The 22,628-nt window shown below is 41.3% G+C and overlaps 1 protein-coding gene across 2 annotated transcripts in view; it reads right to left on the bottom strand.

Annotated features, from left to right (window-relative positions):
- Nucleotides 1-21,562: 21,562 nt before the first annotated feature.
- The window catches only part of adgrv1 (adhesion G protein-coupled receptor V1), a 113,414-nt gene continuing 112,348 nt past the window's right edge, over nt 21,563-22,628 (bottom strand). For both annotated transcript variants that reach the window (XM_056376794.1, XM_056376795.1), the window contains one exon: nt 21,563-22,094. In XM_056376794.1, the coding sequence (XP_056232769.1) occupies nt 21,976-22,094 (119 nt within the window). In that variant the 3' untranslated portion in view covers nt 21,563-21,975. The remainder of the gene's footprint in view (nt 22,095-22,628) is intronic.

The raw sequence follows: 22,628 nt of genomic DNA, 5'->3' as shown, positions 1-22,628 counted from the left end.
TGGACCAATGTGCATTTTTATACACTGAACACAAATCTACAAGTGCACCATGTATATTAAGCTTTCATATATGTATACACACACACACACACACACACACACACATATATATATAAATTAATGTACTTGAATGAGTGAAGATAAAGTTTATACTTATAACACTGACCCTTGCTTTGTCTGAGCACCATCATTTATAGCTGGTCGGTCTTTCACAGAATTACAACAAAACATCCCTTCAAGTGAAAAGTAAAAAGAGTCAAAATGAAGCTGCAAATGATTAATCATTATCCACTGGTTTACCCTAGAAACCCATTTTATTTGGGTCATACCAGTTTCAGATTATAAGCACACAGGTTGCCTCTCTGCTGGACACAGATTTTCTGCTTAAAAACTAGTACAACAGTGCCCCTAGAGGTGCTTTGAAAAACACACATGGCCTTGCTGGCAGAAATATGCATGATAGTGAAGCCCAGAGGCTGAAACTGGATAAGTATTACTTTTATCATAGGCCAATTCATTAAAAAAAAAACCCTTACTTGTATTTAAAGTTTGTTTTTAGGGTGTGTGTCAGATTTTCCTTTCAGAGTTGGAATCTGCCCAGAACAGAAATATCTATTATTGTTTCCTAAACTGAGGCAAACGTGGCACAGAGAGCTCAGGATTTATTCTGTACATGTCCACACTGGTCTCTACTGACCAAAGTTTCCAGGGGTTAACTGTTGAGATTCCTCAGGTCAGAACAGGAAAGGCCAAGCCAGAAAAATGTACTTTCCTCTCTAAGTACCACTTATGTGAATTGTGTGACTCCTTCACGTCTGAGTGACTCAGAGTTTAAAATAATTAACTCAGAGTCTTCTCACCTTATATTAAAGGCTTATTTGTTTTCTGTTGATGGAGCAAAATGTTCATGTTCTTCATGGGGACTGGTCCTCACATCTGGTGAAAACAGCTGGTTATGAAGTGGCAGGTCAGCTGTTGAATCATGGTTGACTTGCAGCACCCCTCTCTAAGAAAACTCACAGTAAACCTGATATGAGTTGATGGCTACAGGCCGGGTGACCCACAGCTACAGGTCAACATGTAGCAAAACACATGATTTATTGATCCCTGCTGAATGATGCATGCACAAGAAAGAACATGCCGGCCTGCTGCAGAGCTGTGATGAAGAAGGTACCAGCATTAGACTTAAATGTGTTAACCATGTTCTTTCATCTTTTTTTGTATTCATATGTGTTCTTTTTTTTTTTTTTTTTTTGTACCATTGGGTTATGTTGTCCAGAGTCTTAAATCCTTGTTTGTTTCAGGCTGAAGTAAATACAGTACTTAATTTGAATGGGTTGCAGTGTTGTATCTTTAAATTGGGTTGCTCTCTTTCTGGTAACAGTTTGTCTACACATGACCTATTTATGATGGTCAGCGGTCTCTTTCGTGAGCAGCCACTCAATATCACTCGTAGAGTACGTCTATTACGTCAGCCCGGTTTTATCCTAATTGATTTTGTTGCAAACCACAAGCATACAAGCACAAATGAGCTCAGAAAATTCGATCATGCTGGATGTGAATGAATTTAGTGTACTGCGTGTCTCGTAGGTCAAGTGGAACGAAATGCACAGAATGATCTCTGAAAGAAAGCACGAAAAGTCATTGCTGTTGCATAACTGAGGCCGGCAGTGATTTGATTTCCCAAAGGCCTCTGTGACACAGGAACCTGCAGTAGCTGTAGAGTATAAACCTTTACCCAAAACTGACATGTTAAATACAAAGTGTCAGCTCATCAACTTCACAGGGAATTTTTGCGAATTATCAGTTTGAGCCACCATCAGTGATGACTCAGCAGCCCTGTCAGCTTTGACCAAGCACTTCAGTTTGCCTTTGTCCCCTCCCTTCCTCTCCTCCCCTCAGTCCCCTCCCTCGGCCCCCTTTGACTTTTGTGGGCCCAGGCCTTTGTGGGTGTCTGACCCCTGCGGATTGAAAAAAAAAAAAAAAGAAAAAAAAAAGGAGGAGGGGATTATTGATGGAGAGCATAGATTGGGGCAGCGTGCATGCATGTGTGTGCAGTGGGAGTGTTGATTAGCAAGTGCTGACGCTACACAGGCCTCAGCTGTTTCCTCTCACCAGCTAATCCCACTACCCAGTAGCCCCTGTGATCCAGAGGTTCTCGGCAGCTTGCTGTGACCAGGCACGTTCAGCATGGATGGGGAGGTTTGGACTGAGGCCCCTGTATTCCTGCTTGCCAGTGCCACATCATCATTGTGACATAATAGAAATACACACACAGACACGTACGTCTCTGCACTGAGGCACGGAGCGCAGCATTGATGTGATCCCACGCATTCCTCGAAACAATGGAACAACCAATATTACTACACATCTGAAAATGTCATGCAGGAACGGCTTCACAGATAGAGACTTGTGGGCTCAATGCATCTGAGAGAAGAAGTCAAGTTTGTGGCTGCTGTTTTATTAAAGCCAGAGAGGGTGCACGTCAGCTCACAGGAATAATATCGTACATGTTCAGTCCCAAAACGCATGATGCAAATATTGAACTTTTATTAAGTTTATTAATTAACAATATGTAAGTGATTTTGTTGTTTTGCAGGCACATTCAGGTCTACTTTAAAGAGGCTTTCTGATCTCTGCAGCTGACAACTTGAATAATTGACAGAATTGAGCTACTGTTAAGTTATAATTCACATACAAGCTTCACTGGAGATCTCACTGCTCTGTCAAACATTAAATGTTCCAAAGTCATTTACTAAATGAAGCTAGTACAAGATAAGTTCAACAAGGAAGGCCGCTACTTCCCGGTACTCCTGATACACACTTCATATTTCTCAAAGAATCAAATCCGATCGGTTTGTTCTCACTTTCTTTCTGTGGTAATAATAGTTGTAGAAGTAATAGAAGTTTGAATTGTTAAACCCATGTCACCAGTCAGTGCAAATCATAAAATCATGCTAATATGTACCTCTTAAACTCAGAGAAACTTTCTCCCTTCTACAGATGAATGTGAAAACAGCCTTCCAGTGTCAAACTCTGCACACACACTCATTCTGCACAGAGAAAGCCAAACAGCCAAGTGAAGTGACAATAAGCAAAATACATTTATGAGTGGAGGGGGACTTCACAGAATCAGGAATGATACAGAATAACTTTTAAAAGAGCTGTGCTTGCAGGTATTTAGTTAATACATCCCGTAAGAAAGTACATCAGGGAACACCGGTCTCTAGTCATGAGCTTTTTCATCACCCCTCTTCACTCACACACACATGCACACATGCACACACAAACACACAAACAACAGCAGCTCTGCAGCCATCTGTCCCCACTACAGACTTGCTCTGTTTTTCTCAGAGAAAGGAACAGAGTTGGAGCAACAGATAGACTGAATGGAGGCAAAGAGGGGAGCGATGTTCTTTTCAAGGGCTTTTCGTCATGATCTTTCTTGGCAGCTGGCTCATTCCAGTTTGAAGCACTTCTGCGTGAGGAGGCTGACAGCACAGGCTGCTTGCTTTCTCGTCACTGAGACCCGGACTGTTTTTTGACCTTGCCAGGGAACAAGTTGTTTACCTTGAGCTGAACGCACGACATTGGACAGCTGAAAGAGAGAATAACTTACCGGGACGCAAAGCAGGACCTCTGTGATTTTGATTTAGTACAAAGGGAACACATATTGAGATGTGCATCATGCAGACCTTTTGTCCCTGCGCCTTGTCTCTATCAACACATTTGAGCACATGCCTTTTCACTGCAGACGTTTTAAATGAATATTGATACTGTGCACGCATGTCAACGGCAGCTGCTGCACATAAACAGTATATGTCACTTGTCAGTTTTTAGACTGCCTGACTCTAAGTTAGTCCCTCCATGAAAGACAGATGTCAGATTCCTCTTCTAATCTCAGCCTCTAGTCTTCAGTCTGTCCTCACTTCGCTGATGTGTCATGTTTTCTGCGCACTGTACAAAAGTGTAATTATTGTTTTTTAAAGAAAGAGAGAGAATTTGATGTGGCTCTTAGTTATACCACAACAGCCTTGACAAACAGACTGAGTATAATTTATGAGGTTGGTGCTAATTGAAAATCCTTTTAAATATCCTCAGTGGAGCTGTATGGGCTGTTGTGAACCTCCATGTTTAGTATGGACAGGAACCTGATAGCCAGACACTGACACTGTGCTATGTTCCCATGCCAGGACTCCCATCCCTGCCATACCAAAGAGCCCAGCATGGTCAGCATTCCACGTCCGACCATCCTTCACACACACACACACACACACACACACACACACACACACACACACACTGTACTCCAGTCCCCTCCACTGGCATGTGTGCAACTCTTACGCAGCACCGCAAGTTCAAAACCTTGCCGTCACTGCCGCTATGAAAAGTCCTGCACAGCTCGGACCTCTTTTTTTTTTCTCTCACTGGAGGACTGGCAATGGCCAAAATAGATGTAGTTAAAGGAAGGGGTCAAGTTCAAGGTAGTGACGATAATATTAGGTGACATTTTAATTGTCCAAAGGGAAATACTGTATGTATACTTAATCCCCCAGTTCACCTGTGATCTATAAGATCAGACACTGAATGAATCCAGCCCTTAAGTGTCTGTTGTAACTGAGCCCACAGCAGTGTAAAAACAAGCTCAGTGCACAGTGGAGAATGACATCAGTTAGATTTCTGTTGTTCAGGCTGCAGGGAGATTAGACAGCTATACTGTTGCGTAGGTAGGCTGTCAGCTGTTCCTCCACACTTTATACATCCATCCCAGCAAGCAGAGGTAAACAGAACACTTTGTGGGGCCTGATTATAATACTTTAAGATTCCTGTCAGAGCCAAGGCACAAGGAAGAAGTCACCCAGAGTTCATTTCTGACAGATTGCATGTGGACTCTCTCTTTTCCATCATTTGTCATCTGCAGCATTTCATGCATCAACATTGTTGTCTTACACTCCATAACTCTCTAAAATGTCAACTAATCATCTGATGTGTTTGAAAAGCTGTGCAGAGGCCAAAGCTGCTTCAGTGACTATTAGAAGTCCACACGAGATGGCTTATCATAACCGTCAGAAGGAGGACCAAGGACTTTGGGCACTTCACATGACCTGGACCCAAGGAGAAAAACAAAGTCAGCCTTTATGTTCAAAGTGCACCCCACAACATAAAATGAAGCGGTATACCATGCAACTCAGATTACTGCATTTCCTCACCATGATAAGCAATGCTGCTCTATTCTGAGAGCTCGAAGGGAGGAATGGGAGATATCTTCACCGGTGACGATCTACTTCTCCTGTTATGTCGAGGCTCCAGAAATATAGTGTGGGTGAAATTCTTTTGTAGCCCTAAAAAAAGACGTTGAAATGTTGCTTTATAAACTGCAAAGATATTGCAGTTAGTACCTTGTTAAGAGGTGAATTGATTACATGTCTACATCAATCACTGTGTGTGTCTTAAGGGTCTTAATAAAGTATCTGTAATCTCCTTCACTAATTCATTGACAAAATCATGTCAACTCCTCTTGGAAATTGAGATCCCAGGTGATATAGTTGCTCTAATGTCCCTTTTCATGTTTGTTATTAAGTCCTATTAGGTCTATTTGTGGCATATAAAACATGATATCTAACGGCATGCCAACAAGTCAAGTATGATTATCCAAGGTGAAACCTGATGTGCTTTTTATGCAACTCTCTCCCCAAAGTCCTTGGTCACCTTATGTTCTGTTTCAAGGGGATGGGAGGCCAGGCTGAGGAGTGCTGTTTCACCACTTGTCTTATTTTACACCACTGGTCCCCGGTGGAAGTTGCTCAGTTTCCTTTTTTAGCCATGGCTGACTCATAGCATAGCTCCCATCCCCCCTCCCTCTTGGGTCTTTTGCAAAGTCCCTGCTCAGCTTTAACTCTCCCTCTCTGTGCCTGCTCAGATTCTCCTGAGTCACAGGGAGCAAAGACCCCCCCCCCCCCCCCCCCCCCCCCCCGTGCGTCTCACTCCTCTCCTAAAAAACAACAGGTGCAGCGGGGCCTGCAGAGGGCGGGCTGTCTGGTGGGCAGTGTGTCCAAGCCTTCCAGTCACTTCTCACTGTTATTTCACTCCTCTGCCTTCCAAACATCCAATCTGTCACCTCTTCCCCCCCATCCTTCTCTGAACCCTCTCGCCCCCTCTCGGCCCATCCCACCACCTCTATCTCTGCGCTTGTTCCACTGCTGCCACTTCTCTGCTTCTCTAATCTCAAACTCCTGCCACTCTCCTCCCCACTGAATGCACATTCCTTCCAGGCAAATTATACAATGTCCTCTACAATCTTGCCTACACTGCAAAAAGCTTACCACAGGGATGACCCCTGTTTCAAAAATAGCCTGATTAATTTTAGTTAATGATACTGTTTATTTTTTTAATACAAATTTCTCTGCCCCCCTCATACTTCTCTTTACTGTCATCAACTGTATACAACATGACTTCATTATATTTTACCTTCTCTCTAGTCTCTTACTTTAATACACCTACTTCCACGTAGATGTGTGATGCAGATATTTTGATGTTTACTATGAACATGATTTGAGTAATGCATTCCTGAACTCTAACATCTACCTGTTTTGTGGGTCAACAGTTTGCTCTTTTAATGTAGCCCATGTGGTTTCTAGGCCATCACTAGTGTTGTGCACACAGTAGGTTCCCAACATCACATGCCCTTTCTTCTCTAACCCAGATCTCTCTGTTTAACACCCCACTGACTTCCAAAATAGCACGATGGCCTTATCCATACAGGAAAATGGGCCAACTTGTACAATACAGCTCCAGAGGGGTAAGTACACAAGTGTTTACAAGTGTTAAAGGGGTTTTGTTAGAGGTTTAGTGTTGGTGCTTCCTGAAAAAGTCCAACTTTATCAAGTGTGGAGCTGCGGCAAAATAAAACTGCAGTAAGAGCAATAATTTTGTCTTATGAAAGTACTGTATGTCAGTTTTCAGTTTCAAAATCATAAAACATGCTTGTGCCTGTTCACTTTAAAACTTACCTTGAATTCATGTGCTGGTAGAATAATTAGTGAAAGGCAAAATTTTCAGCAGAAATTTTGGTAAACGATTTGTAGATGTCATATACGCATGAACATGGCGGACAAAATTAAATGGAATTTAAAAAACTTTTTTTGCTAACATTTCATTTGTAATATGATATCAGATTTCAGCTGTTAGTTGCTGTCCATGTAGAGTGACCTAGATTAGTTAGAAAAATTATCGTTTGGCAGTAACAAGTGATGGAAACAGCTATCAACGTGTTATTTTAAAGGGATAGTTTGGGTCATTTAATACGGGGTTGTGTGAGGTCATTTTACATAGTCAGTGATTTACCTGCAGTAGATTTGAATTGGTGCCTTCCCACTTTACAAAGGTAGTTTGGAGTAGCGGCACAGAAGCTGAGCGATGTGCTGCTGTGGATGGGGCCAGCAGCAAAAATGTGTTTTAGCCACTTGAAATAAATGCCCACCCAAAAAAGTCAACATCAGTTGAATTTTGAATATTTTCACTGTTTTATCTTGCCGTTAAGCAACCCTTTCCTTTGCAACTACATTTTCTCAACCATTGAACTATTGTATTCCTATGCACAAGCACACCTATGGCATATACTGTATTACACCGAAGATCAGCTGTTTGAGTCAAACAGATCTAAACTGTTTGTATGAATTATTCATTTGGCAAGGCAGGGAAATCTGGATGGTTGGTGATGCAGAATGGATGTGAGGGGCTGGCATCCTCTGATTCAGAAAGATCATGAAGTTGTGTTGTAACCAAGTCCCACTCATGGCAGCAGTAGCTGTACGCGGATGTCGGCATGGGCTTACAGTTCAAACGTTTCTTGGCCTCCAGCTTCCACAGAAGTTTCCCTTCTCTCAGTTTCGGCCTGTGCATTCTCCATTTGCAAAACTCCTTCTTCTGTGTACTCTGGCCATAAAGGCATCCTCTGGTCTCCACATTGAATGGCATTTTGTCATAATCACTCATTGTTATTTTCTTTTATTTATTGTTGTCTCTTCCACAAACATCTGATCTGTAGTGTAACAGTGTGCGACATAAGTGCGATTATGATACAGCAGTTAAATGGTTCACAAACTGTAGTGCTAAAGGAAAGGGCTGTTCAGAAGCAAGATAAATCGCTAAAAATAATCAAAATAATGCATACACTTCAAGGGATATTAGCTATTTTCAGTGGGCATTTTTTTTAAATGGCTAAAACACGTTTTTACACCTTGCCCCATCCACAGCAGTACATAGCTCAACTTTTGTGCCAGTACTCCTGGCAGCTTCTCCAAACTATAGGGCACCGATCTGAATCTACTACAGATAATGCATTGACAATTGACCAAGTACCTCACGCAACCTCACATTAAATAACCTGAACTATCACTTTAACCCTCTGAGCAATAAAATACAGCACAACTTCTATGTAGCGTCCATGTTGTTTCCACATTCCGACTTAAAAGCACATGAACGCACCTTTTCCAGACTTCCGAACTCAGGAAATAGGACCATCTGAGGAGCTTGTGAACGCAGCATTACTGTAATTCTATAATCATCCATGCTCTTTTTACTGCATTATAACTATTGAGTAAAGGTTTCCAAGTAGGTATGTTGATGGGCTTGAGGCAGAATGTTCTTGTTGCTATTTTGAGTTTATACTTGTGTGTAGCCTTTGGATCTGCCGTTGTACTGTCAAGACATACACCCTCTTTCTGGTAAGGAGAAGTGATAAAATCTTCTCTTTGCTCTTGCTCAAAATAAGACTGAGACACTTGTTGTTGATTAGTCTACGTACGAGCTGACATTAAAAATGACCCTGCAGCAGCAGCCTGATTGCAAAGAGTTGACAGAAGCACAAATTGCAGAGAGATGAGTTTTGTGTTCTATAATTTGAAAGGTATCTACAGCAAATGTCCCCCTTTGCTCTACGGAGAAAACCAAAACATCTAGTCATTTTTTTTTTTACTCTTTTCAGAGGCGACTCATTCGTTGGGTTCTCTCTGACAAACTCATCTCAAGGTAGAGTTTGTTGAAGGGTTTAATGGCCTTTAAGAAGACATGTTTTTGTGGGGGATCAAGATGATGTTTTGAACTCAGTCATATTGTTAGCTATTAATGGAGCGCAATATCAAAAAACACTCATCCAATCCAACATTTTATCATCATCCCAGGTATAAGATAACCCACTCCTGCTGACAAGACTTAAATTTCTTGCCACTTAAATTTGTTGCCAGATATCTTGGGATCCCAGCTCATGTTCCAGAATCTGTCTGGACTGGACTGGACTGGACTGGACTGGACACAGTGGACATTTCCCCAATCGTGCATACGCTCTTTCGGTCAGACTGACATGTAAACAACGATGTCTGCCACCCCAGCTGGTGTCTTTAAAGTTGAATCCAGCGGAATGGACCAGGTGGCTAAACAAGGAACAGACAGACATAGACACCCACACACACACAGTGAAGTATAAGCACACGCACGTGTTATTACAAAGCTCAGTTGTGTGTCCACATTGTCCCCTGGCAACACTTTTAGTTGCGTCCAAATGACAATTTGATGAAAGCCACAGAAGATATTAATCACAACAAAGTGAGAGCTGCTGAAATGTTGATGGGATATGAGTTGGCTGTGTGACATCAGAGAATAAAACAGACCACCGTTACACAACAGACGAATGACCTACAACAAGTTATGATTATTAAACTTTTTCCGGTTGTTGTTGCTACTGCTGCAGCTGCAAAAACAACACTCTCTTGACACTTATATATCCAGTTTCTTCTGTTTTGTGGTTGAGCTGTATAAATGCAATATATTTTCTCTGTAATCTAATGTATATCAATGGATAACAAGTCAAAATATGTCTAAAACTCCTGCTCCACGCGCTAATTATCATCTGAGGTGACGTGAGAAGATTTGGAGCGTGGCTGAATCTTCTGTCTGGCCTGTGTGTTTTGGCAAAGCAGTGGAGACAGAGGGATGTGAGAGAAGTATTTGGTTAGTGAGAGGCTTAACTCCTCTCTGGAACTTTCTGAGACAAAACTCCGCTCATCCAAATTCATATTTCATATTTCCACTCAGTTTTATGTTTCTTTATTCGCTCTGTCATTCCTCGCTTTGTCGTAAATCATATAGTTTCTTTCTTTCAGTTTCTGTCCCTTCTCCTTTTCACTCTTGAGCAATGAATCACCACTGAGTCATGAGGGTCCTGTCTTTTGAGACCGTGGCTAAATGTGTCAGCTGACAGGAAATAGCCAATAGGAAAAATGGGATGGACCACACCCTTACTGGTTCCACCCATACTGCTTCCTACTCCAAAATCTGACGACACACACTCACAGTTTTCCGTTCCACGTGGTGCAAATCAGCAGTGTACATATGTGCATTTTCTTTAGCGAGATGCCTCCCTAGTTCCACAATATCTTTTTTTCTATTGTATTAAAAATTGTGTCTCATCTTTTCACTTTTAACTTCACTGTTCACTTTTTTGTTTTTTATTTTCTCTTGAGCATTAAGTTATAACTAGTTATCAAATTTCACAAAGTAGGCTTGTTTTCTTCCTCTGTCCAACTGTTTTCACTATTTTCCATCAGTGACAAATACACTAAAGTCACTTTAGGACAAGGGCAGCCCGGTCCGGTCTGCTCCAGTTCTGTGACTCATTTTAATCATTTGGAGCGGCTGCCCAGTGAAAAAAAAAAAAAAAAAAAGGCGCCTAAAAGGCCCCTCTCATTTCATCAAACTGAGTCAGGTTTTGGCAGCCCCTCTCTTTTCCCTCCAAATGAGGGGAGCCGCAGCAGTGAGTGTTGAAAAGAGCTTCGTTCACCGTCACCGTGAGTTGAGCAGACAGAGAGGAATGTGTGACACATATCAGTGCAATCGTCTTCTGACCAGGTCACTCTCTGCTCACCATGTGCTCAGCCTCTCCTTGGTTCCCACTTCTTTTCACAGCAAACTGGATGACCTGGATGTTTTAGAAGGTATTAACACTTATTATATTGTTGCCATCCAACTGGTTGTTGCTAAAGGACAATGATTTTTACAATCTTCGTAATCAACAAGAAAACAAGCTTTCTGCTCCATGTTTTGTCCAGTATATAAAATACTGTTTTAAGAGCTGTGTGGAAAGAAAATGTCACTTGCTACATTTTCGAGAGCTATGAAGGGATCTTAAAGCCAATTACAAGGCTGTTTGCAAAGATGCAACTCAGCAAAGGCAGCTGAAGGCTTAGCTCCGTTAAGGCTGTGGTAACACATGCAAAACGGACCATAAGGCGGACACTAAGACAGGTGGATGCAGAGATGAAGTCTTTAATAAACAAAAACTGCCTTACAGGTGGAAAAACTCAGGCAGGCAGGAAAACAAAACTCAAGAAATGCACAACTCAATGCAACAGGAAACTAAACAGAACCACAAGGGAACTCAACAGATGAACTGAGAATGAATGAGGGGAAAGACAGAGACTAAATACTAAGTAAGGGAAGGGTAATTGGGAACAGGTGAAACTAATTGGGACAAGCCAGGTAATCACACAGGTGGGGAGCACATGAGGGCAGGAAGGAATTCGCATTTAATCATGACAAGATTGTAAATGTATTCATGTCTCACTGTGTGTTGTTATCCGGTTAATGAAGTGTAATTTACCTGCTGATTTCAATAAAGAATTTCAATGGACAAAATCATGATTCAGGCTCCTTATTGTGGTCGGCTAAAATACCTTAACACCCACACGGCCAACTGTAATGCGAATAAGACAACACTCTGCATGCGGTTGCCTCTGTTGTTCTCCACGCCTGCCGATATGAAACAACAGGTGGGCGACTGCAACCAATATGACCTATGAAGCATGCAGCATAGTAAAAGGATCACATTAACCCTGAACAAACACTTCCTGGTAAAGATATTCAGAGTACTATCAACAGTGTGATACCTAGGTGAGAGATATGTGTACGGATGTACCAGATATATATATAGGCATCTCTACTCTCGCAATTTACTCTCATTTTTAAAAACTGTCTTCTCTCAGTTCTTGGATGCAGGTCTTGGACTCTCTATCAGAGCAAGTGGCTGAGGGGAAGTCATGGATATGGTGGAAGAGAGAAGTTATAGCAAATACTTATCAGTGGCCTTTTTTTTTTCTCTTTAAAACTCATCACAGTAACTCCATTGTTCTGGGTTGGTCAGTCAGCTTCCTCACCACCACCAACCCCCAGGTCCTGCCCTGACTGCTTTGCTTTTGACATTTCATCACGGACACACAACAATAACTGATATTGTTCTTGTGTGCAGTCAGAGCCTGATCGGGCCGGTTACTCTGCCTCATGCGATGATGTTGTTGCTGCTGCTGCTGCTGTTGGTGCAGACGAACTGCTGGATCAAACCAGCTGGGTCTGGCTGAACACACACAGAGGAACCAGTGTGACATGATGACTTTCTCTCTCTGATGTGTCACTTCCTTTGGAAAGGTCGCACGTCCCTCCGCTGAGGTCACCACTGCTTTCCCTCTGTATCGCTCCAATACAGCAACTTTGTCACCACTTCCTCCCTCTTTTGCTTAGCTGTTATGCTTTCCCGGTGGCATGTTATCTGTTAGGCGCGCTTGTAGATGCTAAAAGAAGTGCTGTAAGTGATATCTGGCTGCACGATGGCTCACATTTCCTCTTACTGTGCTTAGATTGTGGTATTTATAGAGTGCATCCTTACTACTGAGGTCAAAAAGTCCTCTCTCATTTCAGACAAACAACATTAACTCATTTGAATAACAAGGCTTTTTAATCTGATTTACTTTTACCTGAAAACAGCAAACAGAACGGAACTAAAATGAAATGTAGTGTCTGAGGCGGTTGGTAACAGGTGTATTGTGTGTAGTCTCAATTCCTCTTCTGTTTGGTAGTAATAATAAAGATGGAATTGATTATAGTTATGATGCTGCTGCTGATATTGGTGATGGTGATGATGATGATGATGATGATGATGATGATGATGATGATGGTGGTGGTGGTGGTCATGTTTGTGATGCCGTGGTCACAATAAATAGCTAGAAGATGATAGGAGAGCTGCTACCTCTCCATCACATGTATTAAGCTGTCAGCAAAAGCAACCCGTGGGTGATAACCAAGAACTGGTCTCGGCCTGCTGAACAATGCCCTCCAGAGAGGGAGAGAGGGAGCAGTTAGAGAGAGTTTATAACTGACTTCACTCGTCGCCACAGATAGCTGGCGACTCTGAAATACTTTATCAAGACTCTGCTCGTAATCTACTTCACTGCATAGACACAAACCATGCACACAGTCCCTTTTGTGCACACAGTCACTAACTTTGAGCACACACGTGTGCACTCAAGCACAAATGGGTGTGGTGGTGGTGGTGGTGGTGGATACAGCACAGCTTGCAGAGACCAGTGCTTCAGACCTGATTTGCACTCGAGCACAGCGCTGCTTATGACAAGCAAACAAAACAAAATTACGATACACACAGCTTTGATCCTTTTTCTTACAAATGAACACTGAGGACAAAAGAGGACAGGTTTCATATCTGACTCTGACTGTTTGTGGACCTCAGAGAGATCTGTGTTTCCAGCAAAACAAATGATCTGTTCAAACGTGACCACTATTCCAGGCTGCAGGAGGGGTTAGAAATATAGATGGAAACCTGGAGGCTGGCTCCAGTGTCAACTTTCAAGTACATGAAAGCATATGTACTGTACCAACACTCACGCATTGGCATGCAGTGAGGGCGATGCAGTTCACATGCCTGTGAACGAGCCTAAACCAGTACACACACATGCATGGCTTTATGCATGTGTGTGTACACACAAACAAATACATGGCCCTACAGGAACGTACATAGAGATAAGCACAAGCAAACACATGCCACAGAGCGGACAATCTAGTTTTCTTGCCAACCAGACAACATAGTGAGAACAAGACAGAGTGCCATTTACAGACATGATATGTCTACTCCTGTTGGCTAAGTACAACCTTACATTTTCATCCCCCCCCGGTCAGCCATTTTGGCAAGGCCTTCACGGACAGTGTTGCCTTTCATTTTGCAGAATCACATTTCATAGAGCAGTTACAGCCTGCAGCTACAAAACACTTTGCACGCTGTAATATGGCGAGGAAACAGCGAAAAGCATCAAGGACACATCTAGAAACTGACCAAAGGGAAAGTCTGTCTCGGCCTCTTTTCCTTCTTTCTTTTCTTTTCCTTTTTTTTTCTTCACTACAGTTGAATTCGTCATTCAGAACTGCTCTGCTACACCCAGCTGTCATCTTCAGTCAATAACCCGCTCGTGTCAATGAACATGCTGCATTGATCTATGATGTCTATGTCTGTAGCTCAAGACATCCTGTTTGCTCCAGTGCTCCCGGCTACACCTCCACAAGGCTTGTTTTTAATCTGCCTGACCTTTGGAGTCAGTGGACGGAAAGAGTCAAAAGGTCATGTTATCAGACCTGGGCGTCAGCAGCTTCAAAAAAAATGTGAATGTTGGACTCCCTGAAGATACGATCGGCATCCAACCGCTCAAGTGCATCTCATCCATTTTAATTAGGTTAAGCTTGTACAGAGTCACTCTGAATGAATCTAAAGAGAGTGGTAATGAGTTTGTTCAAATTATAAGCTGAGAATTTGATGACATTGCTGGTTTCAACTTCAGTGCAGTTCGCAAATCTTTGTGTACGTAAATAAGTACTTTAGAAAAAACCTACCGAGTGGTTTTCTTGTAGAGAACTTGCTAAAAAAAACGACCTGGTACAGGAAAAAAATGTGACTTAAATCTTAAACAGACACAAGTTACACACATTCATGTCCTTACACTCGTTTTAATTGCGCCCATTGGCACCGCTGTCGCCATCTGTCACTCTTTTCCCTATATTTACATAGAAAATTTCAATGTAAAGAAGACAATAGACTGCACTTTTAAATGACTATATGGGATTTACAACTTGTGATTAATCATTCATTCATTAATGATTATTGAATAATTCATTAATGCTGGGTAACTACAAAGTGAAGTTGTCAGGTTGGCCGGCTAATTGTGTAACTGATACAAAGGTTGGCTTCATGCTCCCATACAACCTGCCTTTGAAAAGACTTCACTGAAGTGGAAAACTGTATATCTGCACACAAAATGTGTTCTTTCAGTCTTCTTGTCAATTTTAAGTCTGTTTGAATTAGTTTTTTTTTAACAAATCAAACTTGTTTTTGATCGTTTACAGACCATAGTTTGAACTAAATGTATCTTTCTGCTGGACGTCTGTCAGTTTACCATAACATTAGATGATATATTGCATCATGTATTAAATAAATAATTTTAAACTTAATACACAATACATACATGTAAATATGTGTTTTAAAGGGTGAAGACATTAAACCAGAGTGCAATACATTGTTTTGTATATAAAAAATGTTTTGTATATACATTTACAATAACTAATCAAATATATGTGAAAAAGTCGGACTCCAGTCTGAACTCAATTTTGACCTAATATACTGTATAGGGTAGTTACTGTATTGGCAAGTTGTAAAAACAAATCAGTTATCTTTAAAAATTGACATCTTCCATTGAACCCTTGCCTCTGGTTAAACCTTATGTATTGTGTATCTCATAATAAAGTGTTATTGACTTTTCCATACCCCCATATTAGGCTGTAGAAGGCCGAAGTCTTCATCTAATCACCCAAGAATAAACACATACTCAAAGTTTTCAAGCAGTGACACTACTGGCACTGCTGAAGCCACCGGATACCCTCCGGCACTTGTTGGTGATGTCAGACACATCACTGTAGCAGTGATGAGTGCAATGTAACCGACGGTGGACGGCAAGATGGTGTAAGTGTAGAAAGAGGAGCACACTCTGATCCTATTATAGAAAAGGTCATCATTTGCCACCTTAATGAGGGGTAATATAAAGTGCTCGCACAAGCACACACACACACACACACACACACACACACACACACACACACACACACACACACACACACACACACACACTGATGTAGGAACATATTTGCATCATGTCCTCACTGAGCTGATTGTCTCTGTCCTTCCATGGACATCAGGAACGGTGGGAAGAAAGCCTCTGTTTATAACCCTTAGATGTTGCTGCTTCATTTAAAAACAAAACTATTTGAACTTTTAACTCATCCCCTTGGATGAACGATGACATATGCCGTCTTAAAAGAGAGTGGAGAAAGATTGTGCATAGGTGGAAACACACTAGGTTGGAGGTTCACTCTATGAAGGAACTACTTTCATTTTTTAAAATGAAAGTGAACGAGAGAACGTGTTCTCGTAATATTTTTTAATTTAATCGACTGCAAAAAAAATATCCCAGAGCTTTGTTTAGCGCTACTGATAGTTTGCTGAACCCCCAAATCCCTACCCCCTTCTGGTCCTTTCAAATAATGACTGTGAATTGTTTTTATAATTTTTTGTGGACAAGGTCACTGATATAAGATCTAAAATATTGCTTTCCTGTCCCCCTGAGGTTGACTGCCTGGCCCGCATTTCCTTATTGAGCCAATTTAGCTCAATTTCCCTGAGAGAACTCACAGCCATCGTCTTCCAAGTGCACCCCTCATCTAGTTCCCTTGACATTGTTCCAACCTCTCTTTTTAAAGCTGCGTTTAGTTCATTAGGACCACACTTAATCCCTCTTCTCTGTCCTGGTTCCAGTTGGTCCAAAACGCTGCTGTAGACTGACTTTAAAATTAATTTAATTACGTATAAAGCACTACATGGGCTGGCCCCACTTTATATTTCCAAATAACTGTGTTGACCATGATGAGACCACTGAGGTCTGCTGGCCTGCTGGCTATCCCAAGATCTCGGCTTAAAACCAAAGGTGATCATGCTTTTCCAGTTGTGACCCCCACCCTCTGGAACTGTCTTTGAAAATTCTGACTCAGTTAGAAGCTTTAAGAAGCTGTTAAAAACTCACCTGTACAGATTTAATCTCGTAATGCAATAATGTGTACATCTGTGTAACTTTTATTGTTTCCATTATTTTCTTTATATCGTTATCTACTGCAACCTCTCCAGGGTGTTCCCCGCCCTTGCTCAGTGTCAGCTGTGATATGCTGCAGCCCCCCCATGACACTATATGGATAAGCGGTAAAGCTGATGGATGGATGGATGGATGGATGGATGTTATCTCCCGTTTTCTTAACTATGCACTTTTCTTGTTTCCACTTTACAACACCTCGTAACCCTGGTTTCGAAAGGTGCTTCATAAATAAAGTTTCTTACTGACTTACTTTAACATGTGCAAACTCACACACAAAAGCACACTCATTTTAACATGTTTACTTTCAGCTTTCTATGAGTCACTCTGTCATCTCCCCTCACTTTGCATACATGAACGAAGCTTCTGCTGACTCGGTGTCCTACCTTCCTTTCTTTTATTTTTTGTTTTTGCTCTGTCGTGTGTTTCAGGGAAGGCTGACAGGAACATGGGGAATGTAGTGGGAGTACAAGCAGTATGATGTGCGTAATACAGAGACTCACAAATGCTTACTAGCAGCGCAAATCATCCGTATTTGAACTCGTCTGAATTCTGAGGTCATGAATTTAGACAGCAGTGCTTGCTCAGCGGTCTCTGTGGGATACAGAGGGGTGAAAGGGTTTGGGTTGAGTCTCTTACATGCCATTAGTATGGAAAGATTGGAAAGTTATGAGTTATTTTATCTGTAAGTTAAAGTAGGGTATGTATGCATGGCATTGTGTTACACTACATCTAACACATTAAAACGTCTTAAGTTAATCTTATTTCCAATGCCTGATATTAATCTATATGGTGAGTTAAACCACAAAAATCTGCTTCTATACCCTTCAAATTACACCTACACTGCCAAGATGTTTCTAATGTGGGATGTTTAGATACAGGCTGAGACTTTCAAGGCACAAGATGTGCATGTGCTGCCATAACCTTCTTGAATTTCTCCACAGGAGGGCTGGATTATGTACAGCACAAATCATTTTAAGGAAGCGAAAACAGAAACTCAGGCACGTTAAGTAGGTCAACATGTTAATTTTGCGCATCTGTTATTCCCTTGCCGTCTCGTCACAGCAATTCTCACTCACTGTCTGGCTGTGTAAGACTCACCTCTCGCCTCAGCCTCACCTCTCCTGTGTGTGTGTGGAACTGGGTCACTCTATTGTTAGTCTGAGACAAGGTGTTGCATGTTCCATTGAAGAGGTCTGACTAGTTTGTATTCACCTAAACTGTGCACTTACTCAGAGCCTGAAGAATTAAAGAGGGGTTTTCTTACATTTATTATGTGGTAGAGAAAAGACCAAGAGAAAACAGTCTAAAGGTGGCATTATCACATTTCAGAAATTCATACCCTTTCTATTGAGTTTAAAGAATGATGTAATCCATGGAGATCGTTGTTGTCATAATAAGTTGAATGTCAAAGTATATATATAATAATAACACAATACCATTTCTTATTGTTGGGTGGTGTAACTTCATCTCTCTTGTGAAAAACAAAATCTTTTTTTTTCTTTTCAAAAAACCCCCAGTCACATCTTTACTAACAAGGCCAAGGAAGGTGTTAAATGAGAGATATGACTGATAGCTCCTAAAATAGGACACAACTGATGGGAATATGTGCTCTTTTCATCATCCGGTCTCCCCTCCTTTATTTTGTCAGACAACTGTGCGTGGAGGACGTGGTGATTCACTGAGAGCGAGATGTGCCGAGTCATCATCTGAGCATCCATTCAGACAGGCTGTGAGTTTGAGCTGTGAATCAGCTGTTGCCTGGTTGTCGGCTGTCTTATCTCTGTCGTTCTCCCTGGGCACAGACAGACAGAGAGGGCACACAGTCGAGAGGAGACCAAGGACTTCAACATAAACATGTTTGCCTGCAGTCTGGTGTCTCTGGGACCAAGGCTGGCGGGTTGGGAGATCAAGCTGCTTGCTGTGGCGGATTAATTGCTTTCCCCCCAACGGATAGAGAGATGATTTAGATAATTTGAACACTTTTTTTTACTAAAGCTCTGCTCATCTCATCTGAGACTCTGCAAAGAACTAGCATAAACCAAATCAAAAGTTCCTGCACTTCCTGAAGAACCAATCCCACAATAGAGCACATTATACATTCTTTACATGCATATTAAATCTTTGAGTGAAGATTCATTCTTGACCTTGAAAATAGCAGTTTGACAATTAACTCGTATCATAAGATCACTGCTGTTCAGCCAAAAGCACCAATAATAATCTGGCACATAATCCTTGAGCTGCAGTTTTTGTGTGATTGTGATTAAACAATCAAGATATAAAGTGTTAGAGAGCTGTAGAGGTGCTGGGAGGTGGATTCTGTTATCTCAGGACAGAGCCATCCCCCCTGGTTCCTGTCACTGTGCTGAGTTAACTGTAACAAGAAAGATTCAGATGTGAAACACGATCATCATTTTCTTTGCATTGACACTAATCAAAACAGATGCCATACTAGTGACCCATGTATGAGCGTGTGAGAGTCCTGTAGAGCACGCGAATGTATCTGCAATTTGTGAGCAACAGTCATTTGTGACAATGTCGCACCATTTGCAATCTGCAGTGTTCGCAAATCGCCTTTGTGAAACAGGCCCCAAGTTTCTCAGGGGTCATAAGCCCAAACACTTATCCTCCAAGACAAGATTGTGGCAGGACTGTGTACACTGTGGTTAATTACATAACTAACATATGCAGTAAAATATGTCATGTCCACTGGGATAACTAGACGTCAGCAGTTTTAATGCAGCGGTTATTTTAGACGTTCATCAGCACATGTGACTAAAGGTCAGGGAGTGTTTCTTTTCTGCCGAACATCCATTTTCCTTGTCATGCCTTCCAAAATTACTGATGTTGGTTTGCGCCATATCTCATTAACAGTGATGACATAATGCAGTCTACAGGCAATGCAGTTCGCTCTAATGGATGCATAATGGAAATACGTCAGAGCTGTAATGTTGCCATGATGGCAGGTTGCTATAATGCATGAAAATTAATTGCTTGTGTCTTAACTGCTTTTCTTAGAAGGAGGTAAACAATGAAACAGGCCCCTTGGAAGTGCTAGATGACAATCAAAAGTTCTTACTGCACTATTACAAGCTCATTTACAGCAGGAGAAAACAAACCGAGAAGCTACTGCCATTAAATGGTGGAGTGTTATCTTGTTAAGTGGAGTAATGACTTCTTTGCTCATTACAGCAATGTTTTCCTTTCAAATCCCAGAGGAAAGACTCCTACTGACGTTTAAAGGACGGGTCAAAGTGATGTAATCATCTCACAGGAAACAGAGAAGGCATGCACATGTGTTCTGAGATGTGATTTCATTTATTTTTCAGGGTAGAGGTGTCCCTCCATTGTGGACAAAGTTTTCTCACTGCTTTTCCCTTAGAGGTTGAAAAGTGCCACCGTGGAGGATTAAAAAAAAAATGAAAACAAAGGAAAATTAAAAGTTCTGCACCTCCAGCCATACCTTCTCTCCCACTATATCGAGCTGGGGTAGCAGGATCAATATGTTCTTATAAATTTAAGAACAAGGAAACACTGGCTCTGAATCATTCCTAAATAAAAACAAAACTAACTCAGTGTGCAAAAAAAGAAAAGGGGAATTCATTCTTTCTTCCCTCTGCAGTTTCACCTCAATTTGACTGCAGGAAGGAGAATGAAACCATTAGCCAGTGGGAGGGAGGTTCATCCCAAACAACACTTTCTAACCAGTTCCTTAGTGTTAAAATATCTTCAAGTAGCACACTCATCTCCTGCTGCTGCTGCTCCCTCATTATCTGCTGGGATCATAACCTCAACCATCCACCATGAACCTGGGAGGGTCGCTGTAATGAGCAAGGTGCTGTGTTGCTGGTGACAACTAGATTGCTAGATGATTTTTCAGCCTCCTCTGCCTCTGTTTGATGTCTTCTCCTTGTTTCCTCTTGCAAACCGTGCATTCTTACTTAAGCAGAAAAAGTAACAGCCTCTTGCGCAGCCACTAACCAAGTTCAGAAGTCGAGTCGCAGAGGGCCGGAGGTTAACGGTCGGTGCAAGGGTCAAGTAGACGTTGGATTCCAAGAGGTTCAAAGCTGCTGTCAGAGTTGAAAGGGGAATATTTGTTCACATGTTCGCACCCGCTGACTCTTCACAGAGCAGATCAAAAACGAACCGTTGCTTTGAAAATACGTATATGCTTTGAACTGAAATGGATTCAAATATGACTGAAGAGCTAATAAAATTTAACTTTTACAGAATTCTGAATATTCTCTCCACACTCCTCTGCTCTCCACTGCTTACATCATATTATGTTCAGACTCTCATCTCTCATTCATTGCTCTCTGCAGACACCAGTCGAGCAGACCTCTCCTCACTGTAGAACCAGGTTGTGAAATTCCAGTGATGATTCACACAAACAATCCTTCATGAGGATGTGACCCTTGACCCCATAGAGACTCACTTACATAATCATCAGAGATATAACACCCCCCACGCCACTCCAGTAGTAAACTGCCTCTTTGACAGGTTATGAGCAGTAAAAATGTAATCAGCATATCCAAATGTAAAATATATGGTAAACTATTTATTAACAATGTTACACAATCTCCATCCTCAGCAGCAGAGGTTGTGCTAAAAGGGGGACATCTGGCTATCTCATTTGCTAGGTTTCTACAAAAAAAAAACAACAACATCAAAATATACATTCAGAAAACAACTCCATCAAGGACTTAAAAAAAATTAATTTAGTGAAACAATTATGTATAGGATTATACATACATACATACATATATATGTATATGTAACAGATACAGATATACAATAAAAATCACATACAGTATCAAACGTCTATATGAAAATTTTCTATTAAAAAACTGTTTTAGTGCAAAAGCATTTTATAATATAAAAATACTGTGTTGTAATTTCTTCTCTCTGATATGAAGAATAGAGAACATGGGATCTGTATGAGGTGAAAAGGTTAGAGGTGTGTGTCTGCGATGGGGATTCGTCTCAGCTCAACTATTTGGGAGTTGGTTACACTTCCTCCATCGTGGCTTCCTGGGATGGAATCGTTATCGCTGACATTAAGGCCGGTCCCTAAAACAGACACAAAAAGTTACATTACGATTCAATCCAAAAACATGATTAGTTTCCGTGTATTTATTTATTTAAGGGGATATGTACATATGAAAATATGTGCATACATTTTTTTTTAGCTTTGAGGTCTTCATATATTACATATCCCCCAACTCAACAGCTGGACTCATCATTTCCAGTGCTGCTTATCTGCCAAAATGTTATTATGTAATTGAGTCTATATGTCATAATCTCTGGGTTATCAGACAGCATAATGTACTTTATCTGATCAGTCATGTAACGAGCTGGAAATGGAGCAGACTGACACACTGAGGTAAGACTGGAAATGGCAGTCAAACATGGCAAAACAGGTTAGTGATGATATATGGTAAGTAATCGAAATTGCATTCTTATATCTATAAACAGTTGGGCTACTATAGATTTGATCTGGATTAAAACATATCACACAACTTTTCTCTAGCACACCATGCTTTATTCACCAATATTTATTTGTCTCGGTATACTAGATATGTTTTAGAGATGTTACATGTTTTA

The sequence above is a fragment of the Seriola aureovittata genome, chromosome 5 (genome assembly GCF_021018895.1).
Source record: "Seriola aureovittata isolate HTS-2021-v1 ecotype China chromosome 5, ASM2101889v1, whole genome shotgun sequence".
Classification (NCBI taxonomy): domain Eukaryota; kingdom Metazoa; phylum Chordata; class Actinopteri; order Carangiformes; family Carangidae; genus Seriola; species Seriola aureovittata.
The sequence above is the reverse complement of the archived record's forward strand: the minus strand, read 5'-3'. Positions and strand labels throughout refer to the sequence as shown.